Raw genomic sequence first — 13,159 nt, 5'->3', positions numbered from 1 at the left:
TATAGTGAAGCCCACAAACAAAGCAGCTGACAAATCGTTAAACTTTGCTCTACACCCTCACTTCATTTCACCGTTTTACACTTAAAAACCGGTGTTGGTGCTGCCTGCACCGGGTGGTAAACAGACAGATTCTTGCAGGCTTTGTGTTATAGCTGCAGCGTGCTGTGGAAGCAGCTCGGTCCGTGTCCTGTTCACGTGTTACACTGAAACAACAACCCTGTCAATCGAGCTCCACTGGGTTTTGCAACTGTCATTCCTGCAGCAAAGGTTAATTTTCCAGATAACACGAATGAGCGCGAGCTTTGCAGACACATGCTTCTTTGGGTAATGTTGATTAAAATATTAGCATATGAAAAGATGAACGACCTCAAAGGTGGCTGGGATAAAAGCAGTCAAAAGTGGCTGTGTGAGGTCGCCCCAAAGACTAAGCCCTCTGGATTGGAAATGTGGGCTTTTTTCAACATTCGTTACACAACTCAGAATTATGATAAAAACATCATGATTCATCTGCAAACGTGAATCTGTTTGTTCTTTTAAAAGTGCAATATGGGATCAACAATTAGCTTACCTTGGCAGACAATAAATCCTGTCAAAATCACAGCTTATGTGACCTGATAAAGTCAAAAACCACCAACCAGAGTCCCTTATGGCTGCAGGTACATCTGCCAATCATCTGCTGTTTGTGTCACTCACTGCGGGTGTCTCAATGGGGCCTTTTAAAATGATTAAAGAGCTTCTGAAAAGGAATCCTCCAGGGAGTTAACTTGTCTTTCCTCAAAAAGTCTTGAAAATAGGAGGGGTGCTGTGCACAGGACAAATTGTCCACATTACCCTAAAATCCTTTTTTTAGGACTCTGCTGAAAAGGTGAAGAGCTTCTCCCGCTGTGTCCCAAATAATCTTTTAATTTTAGTGAAAACTTTTGCTTTTATTTCATCCTAAATCAGCAGCATTCTGTTTTAAATTCACTCTGCATCGCCAGCTGATCTGAGCCATGGTGACATGACTGAAGGTCAGAGAGCCTCGAGCGGCTGAAGCAGAGCCAACACATTTCTTCTGCCTGGTTTACCTGCTCAGGTAATGTCACATGACTGCAGCTGTATCCATAGCCCCCGCAGATGCCCTGGATCCGGGCTCCTCATGGCGAGCTGATTAGCATGCATGGATGAGGCCTGTGCTCTTCCCTGATTGGTCCTGTCAGCTCCTGGCATGAGTTCCAGCTCATCACTGCAGAAGACCCAGCTGGCTGTTCGCTCCCCTCCCGTCAAGCTCACGCCTGCTGCATTCCACATGACTGGAGTCGTCCTCCAGGACTCAGGGATCAGGCTGCCGCGCAGTCAGTGCCGGTGACCACATCCTCTCCAGCCCCTCAACACAAACTAAAGTAGCAGAATCTAGTAAATTTGCTTCTAAAAATCTTGCAGAAGTCTGAAATTGTTCCCTCTGGGAATTACTAATGAGCTCTTGGTTGTAAACTTTTTCCACATCCTTTTTGCATTCTCCACAGCGTCCACACCATCGGCTGTTATTTGATGCACAGATCCCGTTTCTGTCCCAGCCCTCTGGCCCAGATAAAAAAAAACCTCTTCTAAGGTGTTTTGTGAGCCATTATGAAACGGTTGCCATGGATACCCAGTCTGAACAGCCATAGGCAGCAGGGTAAGAAATGACACATGCAACATTTCACATTTCTGAAATGTCTTTCCTTCTCATCTGCGAACAATCAGATAGACCCTTGAGTTGAGAATGGCAAAGAGCAAGCCTCTAAAAATAGCAGCTTGAGTTGGTGTTGTGGTCTCCATCCGAGGGGATGTTTGCTTTCTCGCTCCACAGAGGTGGGCTGAATGATATTTTCCGCCTCATTTTGTCTTTGTTGTTTCCCCCAGAAGAGATGACCTATATTATCAGGAATGGAAGATCAAAGAAGGCTTTCTCACTGATCTCATGAAGCTTGCATCTTGTAAGGCGGGAGAATTGGTCCTGATTGTGCAACTGCCACTCTGCACTTCAAAATGTGGCCATGAAGCTAAATGGGTAAAAAAAAAAAACAGTTTCTTTGAGCAGCTGCTCAGAAAAACAAGAGTCCTGATGCTGCAGGTTTACAAGAACAGAGCTTTTGAAAGCTCCTCATAGACACGATCACAGAGAAGTGGTCCATTCTGTGAAAACTTTAGCTCACCAGACTTTTGAAAGTTTTCCAAATTTCAAATGTGGGTCTGTTTGTTTTATTACCTTTACATTTTACCCGTGAATTTCCTTGAGTATTTCAAGTCAGTGATTTGTGGGCTGAGGCTGGCCTTTATTCCAGTGTGGGTCCCGCTGAGCCCATTCATCACCCCTTTATACTGAGAGAAGGAACAAGGTCACCGGTGGGGATGGGCCACCTGCTGGGAGGAGGTGTTCACCTGTTGCTTCCCTGGCTCTTTCTCCTCCATTACCAAACAGCCCACTTGTCGTGTCTTGCTCCATTTCTGGAGCTCCAAGCAGCTTAGAGACACATTGCTGCTGAACACAGCAATAGATGGAGCCGAAATGCCCATATTTCTCCATGACCTGCATCAGTGGCAGCTCTTATCTCTTTAGGAGGAGCTGCGGGAGGAGCCTGTTCCTCGTTCATCAATGAGGAGCCTTCTCCCCGCAGCATCTGAGCGGTAAACATGACGGCTGCTGTGAATCACTGTGGTGGGATTTATCGGGATTGCACTTTTGGGACACACATAATGAAAACGGTTTATTTCCCATCTGAAGATGACTGTCACCGTTTTCAATATGGAGAGCCTCATCTTCATCCAGTTTTGCATGTGTTATCCTGAGTATTTTTATCTATTTGTTATCTTTTAGGGTAAATTAGAAATTCCATTGAAATTCTGTCTGTCTTCTGGTTGGAAACAGAACCAAGATAAAAACTAAACTACCATTTAAAAAGGAATAAATGGAGGGATAATTAATCTTATTGTCAAAACATCCCACAAGGACATGGCAGCTCACAAAAATTGTTCCTTTTTTTATTTAGAAGCCCCTGCATGCATCCTTACTTCTGTCAAACAGACTGAGTATCTCCTGAGCCAAATGAAACCCTGGAAGAGGCTTTATATGTAATCTTCCTCAGTTTCAATTCTGTCATTCTCACGCATCGCACCATTTCGTTCAATAAGTCTTCTCTTATTTCATCATCACCTTGAATAAAAAGCAATGAAGAATATTTTTTACACAATTGGAAATAAATTCAGACATTTTTTTGTTTAGTTACCTCTCCACAGCTTTCTGCACATCTCCTCATTTGAAGCTCAGTGACTAAACATCAAGTTGGCTGCAGAGAAAAGCGCCTTTGATTCAGCTTCTTTTTCATTGTTTAGAAGAAATGAAGCACAAAACATTTATTTCTTTACTGCATTGTATTTGCAAAGCAACAACAGCCGCCTCTGGAGGTTGAAGGTTGTCGGTGCTGCACAGATTCCCATCTGCTGCCCCTGCACCGCTGCTTTTTGCGACTTGAGCCTGAAACTTCATAAGAAAAGAAAAATGCACCTCTGTCTTATAAAAGGGGGTTGCTGCTATGCTGCATTTCTATGTGCACAAAGAACCCTGATGTTGAAGAAATGCCGTTCAAAGATTCCAAACACAATGAACACCACCGACTTTAATAAAGGGAGCAGCCAGTTTATTCAGAGCTCCCACACACACACACACACACACACACACACACACACACACATCTCTGCTCTTGCTTCCTCTGGAAAAATCATTGTGTTGCAGCCTAAGGAACAAACATGCAGTTTGTGTGTATCATGAAAGGAATCCATTTCAGGGAACCGGCTGAGCTTTACAAAAAAAAGACTTAAGGATAAGACGCTGCTTTTCTTGCAGTTTTCTGTAATCTATCATTGAAAACGTGAAATGAGATGTTCGAACAAACGAGGACATCTTCGTTTCTTTCCTGAAAAAGAAGGAATGGATCACAATGATGAGATGGCAGCATATTTAAAAGAGGGAAAGAAGGTTTATGATCTCTGGATGAAGGAAATGCAACCTCGAATGAAAACCATAGCTGAGCAAGGCTGTGGTCAGGAGAACACAGTACACCCACACTCATCCTGAAGCAGCAATAACTAGTAATTGTTTTCTGTGTGCTGCTATCTGTCAATTAAAACCAAGTGAATGAGCAGTGCCTGTGTGGGAGAATGAAGAGGGAACAAGAAGCCAGGTGCCGCTGATCAAGTGAAGCGGATGAACTGATCATGCAGGTGCAGACCTCTCAGCAGCCTGTTGGCGGTCTGCTGTCGTCACGCTAACACCAACGTGTTCGAAGAAGCAATTGTTGCCGCCGCCAAGCAATTTCCCAGTCATTTGGAGTCCGTTGCTCTGCGCTGAATGCTGAAATGTTGCAGAGAAAGGTGTGTCCTTTCTGCCTATTGGGAAGCAGTGATGTAAAAACCGTTTGACCAGACAGAAGAGAGAGAGTGAAACAGCAGGTCAGACAATTGTGATCTCTGCTTTCAGGAGCTGCAGTTGTTTGTGGCACTTATACTGTAGGACACAGTATAACTCATCTCATTAATTATTCAGCCTCTGTTGGAAACAGTGTGCTTTGCCTGGAGGAGAAAAGACTAACAAATACTTTGTCTCACTTATTTGTTTCTCAGAAAACATTCTTGGATCGTTAATAACTCCATCCTCATCCATTAGGAGATGTTGTGCATGTAGCAAAATTTTCTATGCCCCAGGCCTTAGAAAGTAGTAGAGGTTTTCATCTGATCCTCCATGTAGCTCTATGACTCCTGCGACAACTGAAGCAGTAAGAACAGGAATGTCTCAGTAAAGCTCCAAATAGCTCCAAAGTCATAGATTTGAGCCCTGGAGCCCCTGGAAGTGCAACAGATGGACTCCACGGTTTTCAGTTAGGTGTGGAGAGAGAGGCAGCCCCAGAACAAAGCAATGCCTTCCTTCGTTTGGAGGCTGCAGAGCTGGAGAGGTTTTAGCTCCAGAATCACAGGGACTATTTTTGACACACCATCATCTGCACCTACACGCTTGTGCACATGAAGGCTGCTGCTCTGCGCTTTGAGGAGCATCAGAAAGACGTGGAGGAGCAGATGGAGCCTGGACGCTGCAGACACATCATTCGCGGCGGACTGGACAGGACTGCGCTGTCTTAAATAAGCGTGACAGACATGATGTGATCACAGAGGAACAAATTAAATTACTGCTGCATTGTGCTTGAGAATCTCCCTCCCAGTGCAAACGGGAACATAAATCTGTTGCTTTTGCTATCTTCCCTTTTCTCATTTCTAAATTCCCTTTTAATGACCCCTAATTCATCATGTCCCAGTCTGTGAGTGAAAGCACCTGGGGATGCCTTGATAAGAAATGATTAAGCAGAGGAGGGAAGTCATTTGGCTTGCAGAAGTGATTTTGCTTTGTTCAACTTCCTCCAACAATGACCAACCTGCTTCCAATAAGAGTTCACCTTTAATATCCTAAAGTTTATATGCTGTGTTGGTGCATCCACTAAGAAAATGTCTTAATAGTTCATCATTTAAAAATCCTTTGTCTTTTGGATATTGTGCGGTAGAAGCTGTCTTTCTGACTCACATATAACATCATATTTCGGTGCTTTAAGTTATGAGTCTGTGACTTAAGCCCAGTTCCATATCTGAGTATCAACACATTTTCCTAAATTGAACAAGCTGCCGAAAACTGACCTCCACCACTCCAAGGGGAGTCACCAAGGGGAAAAGACAGCTCTTTGAAGCCCCTCTTTAGTAATTTCCACATGTATTGTCCCTGCTCCATCCAGACTGGAGTTTCCTCTGTTCCTTCCACTAATTTATGCCATAAACAAATCCCCATTTCTGGGTCATAAATTTGCAGAGAGGTCTCTGGAGCTCCATGCAGCGCGGGGCTTTGTTGTGCAGAAATCCTCAGTGCAGAGTTGCTGCATGTTTCCTCAGTTTCCCATCACCGACACCCATCTGGACTCTGTCATATTTAATTCAGTTAAACATGGGGACGCAGCACGCCATCCCAGCTATGGAAACCCAGGAACATTCAGGGAGACTTTGTCCTTTGCTGCAGATGTTTGGATTCCTGTACGATCTTGTTTTGTCTATTTTTTAATATGAGATGTTTGCGCGTCAGAAATAATCATTGAATTCCAAACTGTTATGTAAAATGCTAAAAACAATACAAATAAGACAACAAACTGCTGGGCTGCTTTTCTCTTTTAATACGTGCATCGGACACATATGATGATGTGTAACACCCCTCGTTTTTCACGCTGTCCAATAATCACCTCCAGTTGAAATGCGGTCGGCCCGCCCCTGTTGGCTCCATTGTGAATCCGCGTTTAGCTGGAGAGTCCTCTTCCATCCTTTGGCACCACAGCAGCACGCCACGACCGAGCAGCAGAAGGAGCCGCGCGCCTCGGAGGATGCTCGACCGTCAATCCGCGCTTTCCGGTAAGACACGCGCGGCTCGGTCTCCTGCTTTTGCTCTGAATGATCCCCCGCTGCGCCTTCACACCCACCCAGCGCGCCCAGGAGGAGCGATGTCTCCAAAGTCTTCCTGCTCCGTTTAGTTGCCGATTTTTTTCTGGCTCTCGCACGTCGACAGGCAGGACTTTAAATGCCGGAGGGGCGTTGGGTTTGGACCCCCGTTGGCCCTCAAACCCGTCCACTTTGGGACATTCGGATTATGGTCTGTGTTGCGTTCGTGTTGCTTTCGCCGCGCAGATGTGATGCCTTCGCTTTCACGTGTCAAGCGTAGCGCACACCGGAGAAAAGGTAAGCGCAGATGATGGCTTCATCCTCTTCAACTTTTCCATGGCGGAGGTGACCCCCCATCCCCCCCATCCCCCAGCCAACCAATGAATTTCTAAGAAGTTGGGAAGGCAGAAGAGATGGAAATATGTGCCGTTTATACAATGGAAGCTATAAATACTGTCGAGAGTTGTAGTTTTGGGAGCATGGGCTTCGTCAGGCCGTGACAGAGGTATGAATGTTTGGCATCGGTCTTGCCCCCACGAGCCCCCACCCAAAAAAATGTCCCCGTGTGTTTGGCTGTTCCGCCGTCGCCGTGGGTCTGCATATTTTCAGGAGCAAGTCCGGCTCCACGGTCATGTTTGCGTTCTCGTTTTTTTTTCTTCCTTACAACAAGAAGGAAACAGATGCGCCGTTATGTCAACAGACGCATCAACACTCAGGGAAGATTGCGCAATAAAAAATAAAAAAAAAGGCTCCCCGCAGCTTTGACGCTCCAAAGCCGGGCGAGCGGCGGCCGCTTCCCGTTCAGCACCGCAGACAGAGACACGATCCGACGTGTACCCCCCACCCCACCCCCTGTTCGCGGCACCGACGCTACCCCGCGCGCTCCAAACCGAGGCCCGTTCCCGCCTCCTCGGGTTTGGCGCTTGACCGCTGGCTCTCGCCCGGGGGGGCGTTTGAGCAGCTCCTGGATGTGAGATGTTTGCCGAAGCTCAGGTGCAGAACTCTGTGTTCCACTTCCCCTGAGGAGCCCCTGTCATCACTTCTGAGAGATGCCGGGGCCCCACGGAGAGGGGGGGGGGCTGCGTGGAGGACTATCTCACTGCGTTGAAAGACAATTTTTTTCATGAAATCAAAAGCCAGACCCTTGTTCAGAGAGGGAAATATTCAACCCACAGCAGGATGGAGGAGGAAGAGTCTGAGTGATAATGGTGATGACTGTCATCCGTAAAGGTGAGGCCTCAGATCTGCAGCCTCACAGCAGAAAAATCAAAAGTAAACCCAAAAGTAAACATTGCACTTTGTTAGCCAGAATGGTCACATTGGTGGCAGCAAGGACAGTCTCAGGTTTAGAAACAGAGACAGAAAGAGAATGGGAGCTGGACAGAGCATGCCCGCCGGCCTCATGTCTGCACACATTACATTCCCACCGGATGACAAGACACAACGAGATGCACGGATCGCCCTGTTCTCCTCTGTCAGCCACGATATTTGTCTGTTTTTCCTGCATGTTGCGTCTTATTTATATCAAGGTCTGTGACAAAATATCTCAGAAATTCTGATGGTTGAAAATTCTCTTTTGCACGGCCGGAAAAACAGGCGAGCAGAGTCCCGGGCTGAAAAGAGCCCAATGTCCCCCATCCTTTTTTAGTCAGGTCAACTCAAATTTTGATTTAGCTGTACTATAAAATAGCCAAAGATGATCTTTTTGGAATCTAACAGTGAAGGGCTGTGAAGCCTGCATATACAGACGTTGGTTTTTGTGTCTGAGTCAGCACTCCAGCTATTTGTTCAGGTACCACAGTGGGCAGGCATCCTCTGACTAATTTATACACCCTCTTTTGTGGGATTTTGGGACAAATTTAGAGCATCCATTTGCAAAAGCTCCATTTTTGTCTGGCCAAGTGTTGACTAATACGGGAGAAAACGTTTAGGTAAGAGAAGCGTGACATCATCCTGATGGAGAAACTCAACTTGACTAGTTTGGGAGGTGTTGTGGTAAATAAAGAGCAGATTTAATGACGACTCCTGCATTCACATCAATCTGTTTATATCAGTCACTCACTGCTTTAGTCCAGAGAATCAAATCTGGACCCGCAGCTGCTCCGACACAAAACTAGTAAGAACTCTTTCACATTCTGTGCTGACATTTCTCCACATGCCTCCTTCAAATCCTCATGCAGTGATACTATTAAAGTAATCAGACATAATTAAGTCTTTCTTCCTCCTTTTTGTGCCCCATCAAGTCAGCAGATGTTTACAGAGTTTGGAGTTGCTGAAATTAGTCCACAAACCCTTTCCCCTCACAAATCCTCACTCTAACACTAACTCACTCAAATGAAAAATGTGTATTTATTCTAGGTTGCAGATTTGTTTTTGCAGGTAAAGCCTGCATGTCCAAAAGATTTTAATGAAGTTGAATTTTTAAACGTTTCGTGTTTGCCTTCCTTCACTAAAGCACACGTGTGCAGGGATGACCAGGTGCGCTGCAGGTAAATCTGATGGGTCAACCTCATTTAAATCTGACGCTAAAGGTTAAAAGAATCATCACTTAAGGAAAAAATACCACATGTTATTTATGTAGAAATACTTTTAAGATCACTAATTTAATTTTTTAATTTAGAATATTCCTCAAAGTGATGCAGCATTTATTTTGAAAATTACCTTTTTAATCTAATTGGTTTGACTACTTTTAAACTCATAAGTAACAATATGAACGCTGCTCTAGAAATTCTTAGTTTTCCTTTGGTTGGAGGAACACGAGCGAAAGTGGAGGTTCATTTACTGGGAAGCACTTTGTTCTACTTTATCTGTAAAAAGATTTTGGGAGGGGGGGGGGGGGGGGGGTTATTCAAAACGAGAAAGGCCACATCTGATAGTTTTGGGAAGCAGCACTCAGTTTGAACTCAACCTGATGTTCACAGAAGTGACACTTGATGAAGTCCACAAAGATGGATTTTGGCACCGCGGCTCATGCAGGGCTCTTCACTGAGAAGCCTGACAGTCATCCGACTTGCACTGGTGCAAACGTGCCGCCAGATTCCATTCAGTGTTATCAAATCTAGTGTTAAATCGGGCGGATGCCATGAGCGGAGCTCAGTCCTGCAGATGAAACTCAAAAAACAAGTTTGACTGGTCCTAAAAGCAGCACAACACCTTCAGTGAATTTGAAATCATTCCACGTTTTAATCCTGTTTTTGTCAGCTGAACATACACACAAAAAAACACATTTTGCTTAGAAATAGAAACCTTTTTTTTTTTTCCAGAGAAAGAGTTACACTGGCTCTTTTGAAATTTTGGCTGCAGGCGACAGGACACAGCTGTGGTCGCACACAATAATCCAGTACTGAACGCCTCCATTAAGGCTTCACCATCTTGATTAATTCTGTGTTTTAGTCTGCGATCAATACCTCTCAGTTTTGTAACTAATCCCAGATAAACAGCAGGGACATTGTCAGAGCGCAGCTGAAGCCTTCAGGGCATCTTCAAATTCAAACCTGATTACGTGTTAGAAACACGCCAATCAACAGGGTAAGGCACTGCTTTGTCAAGACACTTGACAAGTGAAATGACTCCCAAATGTCAGTCAAATCCTGCTGTCTCTGGGGGGGGGGGGGGGGGGGGGGGTTGATCTGTCATGTGTGGGCCTGTGGTTTCTTTGCTTTTTTGCTTGTGAGTTTTTGTTTGGACTCCAGCCTGGCCTCTCAGGAAAGGTTTGGGAGTGTTGCTGGAAGCTGCTTGGTTGCCTGCACTGAGCATCTTCCCCTCTTCTTTGTGTTCCAACAGACTGAAGAACGAGCCTGCTGTCCGGTTGCCACCATGATAGCCACAGGTGGCCTGCTGCGCATGAACAGGCGCCAGGATTCTCTCCGATCCAAAAATCGAGCCGAAAACAAACGGAAGAGGAAATCCAAGAAGAAAAAGAAGAACGATGTGGTGGTGGTGAAGGGCAAGCTGAACCTCTGCTCCCCGGCTGGTTTGGTGGCCGCTGTTGGCGTTGTGGTTCTCATGATTGGGGTTTCAATGGCTGTCCTGGGTTACTGGCCCAGTCAGAACCAGCAGGAGTACCAGGAGCGCCGGAGAATGGGGTTCCACGGCAGCAGGATGAGCTACTCCAGAAGTGCGCCTGTTTCCTCCAACGTGACCCTTGACAAGCTTCTTTCCAGTAAAACAGATGGATTCAACCGCAGCCATTCTAACAGCAGCAGCAGCAGCTCAGACCCCTCCCCTAACTGTGGCTTCTTCTGTGACTTCCTGGACAAGTACCTGTACTCAGACAATATGAAGGTCTTTGGCCCACTGGTGATGGGCATCGGCATTTTTCTCTTTATCTGTGCCAACGCGGTCCTTCACGAGAATCGGGATAAGAAAACCAAAATCATTAACCTGAGGGACATCTACTCCACAGTGATAGATCTGCACAGCATACGGTCCAAGGAGTACTCGCCTCTCAATGGTCTGGTGAACTACACACAGTCCAGAAGTGCTGAGGGGCCGCCGGCGCCAATCCCAGCGAGTGGGATGCTCACTCGCAGCTCCTGGCCGTCCACCGGACTCAACCCGAGGGGCGAGTTGAACTCGGATGCGCTCTTCAGACGCTCCTCGTTGGCCAGCAGGCCACGCAGCTGGTCCAGAGACGTCCAGACCTTCACAGACACTGTCTACAGCATCTACAAAGACTACAGCAATAGTGGCGAGCAGACTCCCCAGCCTCGGCAGTGGGAGACCACCTCCCTCGTGACCTCTTCTGTGAATGCTTTCACCCTCCCTGTGATCAAACTCAACAACTGTGAGGTGGAGGCAGAGGGCCGCTCACAGGAGGTCGCGGTTTTGGAGGTCGCTGCTGAAAATGTGAGGGAAGAAGAGCCGGCGAGCTCCCGACAGACTGATGAAATGATCGACAAGCAGAAAGAAGCAGCCGTGATTTGTTCCCCACCTTCAGATCAGAGCCATGAGGACACGACCACAGAGACCCTTCCTCAGCACGAGGCGCCGCAGGCTCTGCCTCAGTTGACCCAGCTGTTTCTGCCAGCACCTGCTGCCGCGGTGATGGGGTCAAACATGTCACTCCACTCACTCACAGATCACCCGAGGCCTGCACGCCGCTGCAGCCTTAATGCGTCCGGGGGTCGTCAAGGTGACAGAGCCAGGCGTTTCAGCTGCCCTCGTCTGGAGCGCTCCAACAGCAAGGGCTACATCAAACTGACTGACCTAGGAGGAGAGTCCTTTGAAGCCCCCGACTCTTCTTTGGTGGCCACAGATCAGGAAGTAGCAAAGGATGCTGCAGCCGCTGCTCCTGCAGCAGCTGCGGCGCCGGACGTAGCTCAGGGAGAGGACGATCCGCTGACGCCCAGTACCTCCGCAGCATCCTAGGCTTTTCTTTTCTAGCAGACAAAACTCTGGTTCTTTGCTCCAGTCCTTCCTTTATTGATGATGAACTGATCTTTGCAAAGGAAAGGAAGAACAAAGAGGAGGCAGTGAAAGATGACTGAAACATAGCCATGAGCACTCGCAAGCAGTGCTCAGTATTAACAAACACCCACTGCTCAACATCCCGCTGTCATTTTTTTCTATATTTTCCATGTAGCAGGAGCAATACTAAAGACCTGAAAGGAGTTTTAGTAGAGATTTGTATAAAAAGAAAAACACGATGAGTTTTCTTTTCTTTTGTACAAGTCTGGAGCAGACATTGTAGCTTGTACAATTACCAAAAGTGTCACTGAGAACCTCTGTTGTCCTGTAGCATTCAGACATGCCACAGAAAAAGAAGTAGTCTAGAGTTGGTCCTCCAAGTTGTTCTGTGAATACCATGTGAATAGGTGAACAGAATCTCAGGTAGAAGTTTGGTTTAGGAACGACACCTTAAGGACAAGGCCTTCCCTATGTGCACACGTGTTCATATGAAACATGTACGGTTAAATAAATCTGACTGTAACGCCTTTGTCGGGTCACATGCCTGTCCTTCTGGGATGTCCTTTCATGCAATGAATCTTAAAACAGCCTGTTTGCTCTGGATTTTTTTTGTATTTTTGTGAGAAAAAGTGGTCAAAGTGAAAACAAAACAAAAACCAAATGATGGAGATCAAAACAAATCATTTATATTTTTCCACAAGTTCTCCTCTTGTAAGATACAAAACATTGTTTTTACTGATGTTTCATGATCTGAGCAGACAAAAATGAACCATTGCATTATTAGAGACTCCCAAGAGTCTAACTGGTGATCTTTAGCATAGTAAAACAGAAGCACAAGAGCTCTCAGCCCATCTAAACAGTTGCACTGGTGATAAAACTGTCAGTAAAGCAGCACTGAGGAGCGCTGTCGGGCTGAGCGTGCTTCCGTCTCGTTGGGTTCACATCACGTCTGGTAGCTGCCAATCACTTGTTCCAATCAACACTAAGTCATTTCTTGAATGGAAGCGATTGTAAGTTCTCTCGCTCACTTGAGTAAACGTCTCCAATTGCGAAAATATGAAGCTCTGCTGGTAAAATCATGCATGCTTTAAAAATAGACCATGCATTTTTGAAAAATGTACAAAAACAAGGCACAGAGTCTCATAAGAAATCTATGGGGGGAAAAAAACATGTAATAAAGAAAACAAACATCGTGTTAGAAGTTAAAATAATGATCAACAACTGTTTAGCAGAATAACTTGTTAAAAAACACTTTAAAGTAAATATC

The 13,159-nt window shown here is 46.0% G+C and overlaps 1 protein-coding gene across 2 annotated transcripts; it reads left to right on the top strand.

The window, feature by feature from the left end:
- The first annotated feature begins 6,181 nt into the window (after positions 1 to 6,181).
- On the top strand, positions 6,182 to 12,482 carry tmem200c (transmembrane protein 200C). 2 transcript variants are annotated; one of them, XM_004078712.4, is made up of 2 exons: positions 6,182 to 6,456; positions 10,267 to 12,482. In XM_004078712.4, exon 2 carries the CDS (start codon positions 10,300 to 10,302, stop codon positions 11,851 to 11,853), a length of 1,554 nt encoding a protein of 517 aa, XP_004078760.1. In that variant the 5' UTR covers positions 6,182 to 6,456; positions 10,267 to 10,299; the 3' UTR covers positions 11,854 to 12,482. The 2 variants fall into 2 exon arrangements, with proteins under 2 accessions (XP_004078760.1, XP_020566399.1); XM_020710740.2 differs by lacking the exon at positions 6,182 to 6,456 and adding an exon at positions 6,471 to 6,780.
- The last annotated feature ends 677 nt before the right edge of the window (positions 12,483 to 13,159 follow it).

The sequence above is a fragment of the Oryzias latipes genome, chromosome 17 (assembly GCF_002234675.1).
Source record: "Oryzias latipes chromosome 17, ASM223467v1".
In the NCBI taxonomy this organism is placed as follows: domain Eukaryota; kingdom Metazoa; phylum Chordata; class Actinopteri; order Beloniformes; family Adrianichthyidae; genus Oryzias; species Oryzias latipes.
The sequence above is the reverse complement of the archived record's forward strand: the minus strand, read 5'-3'. Positions and strand labels throughout refer to the sequence as shown.

What these genes read in the sequence shown, in the direction of transcription:
- tmem200c (XM_004078712.4), top strand. Translation starts at nt 10,300, where the DNA reads ATGATAGCCACAGGTGGCCTGCTGCGCATGAACAGGCGCCAGGATTCT.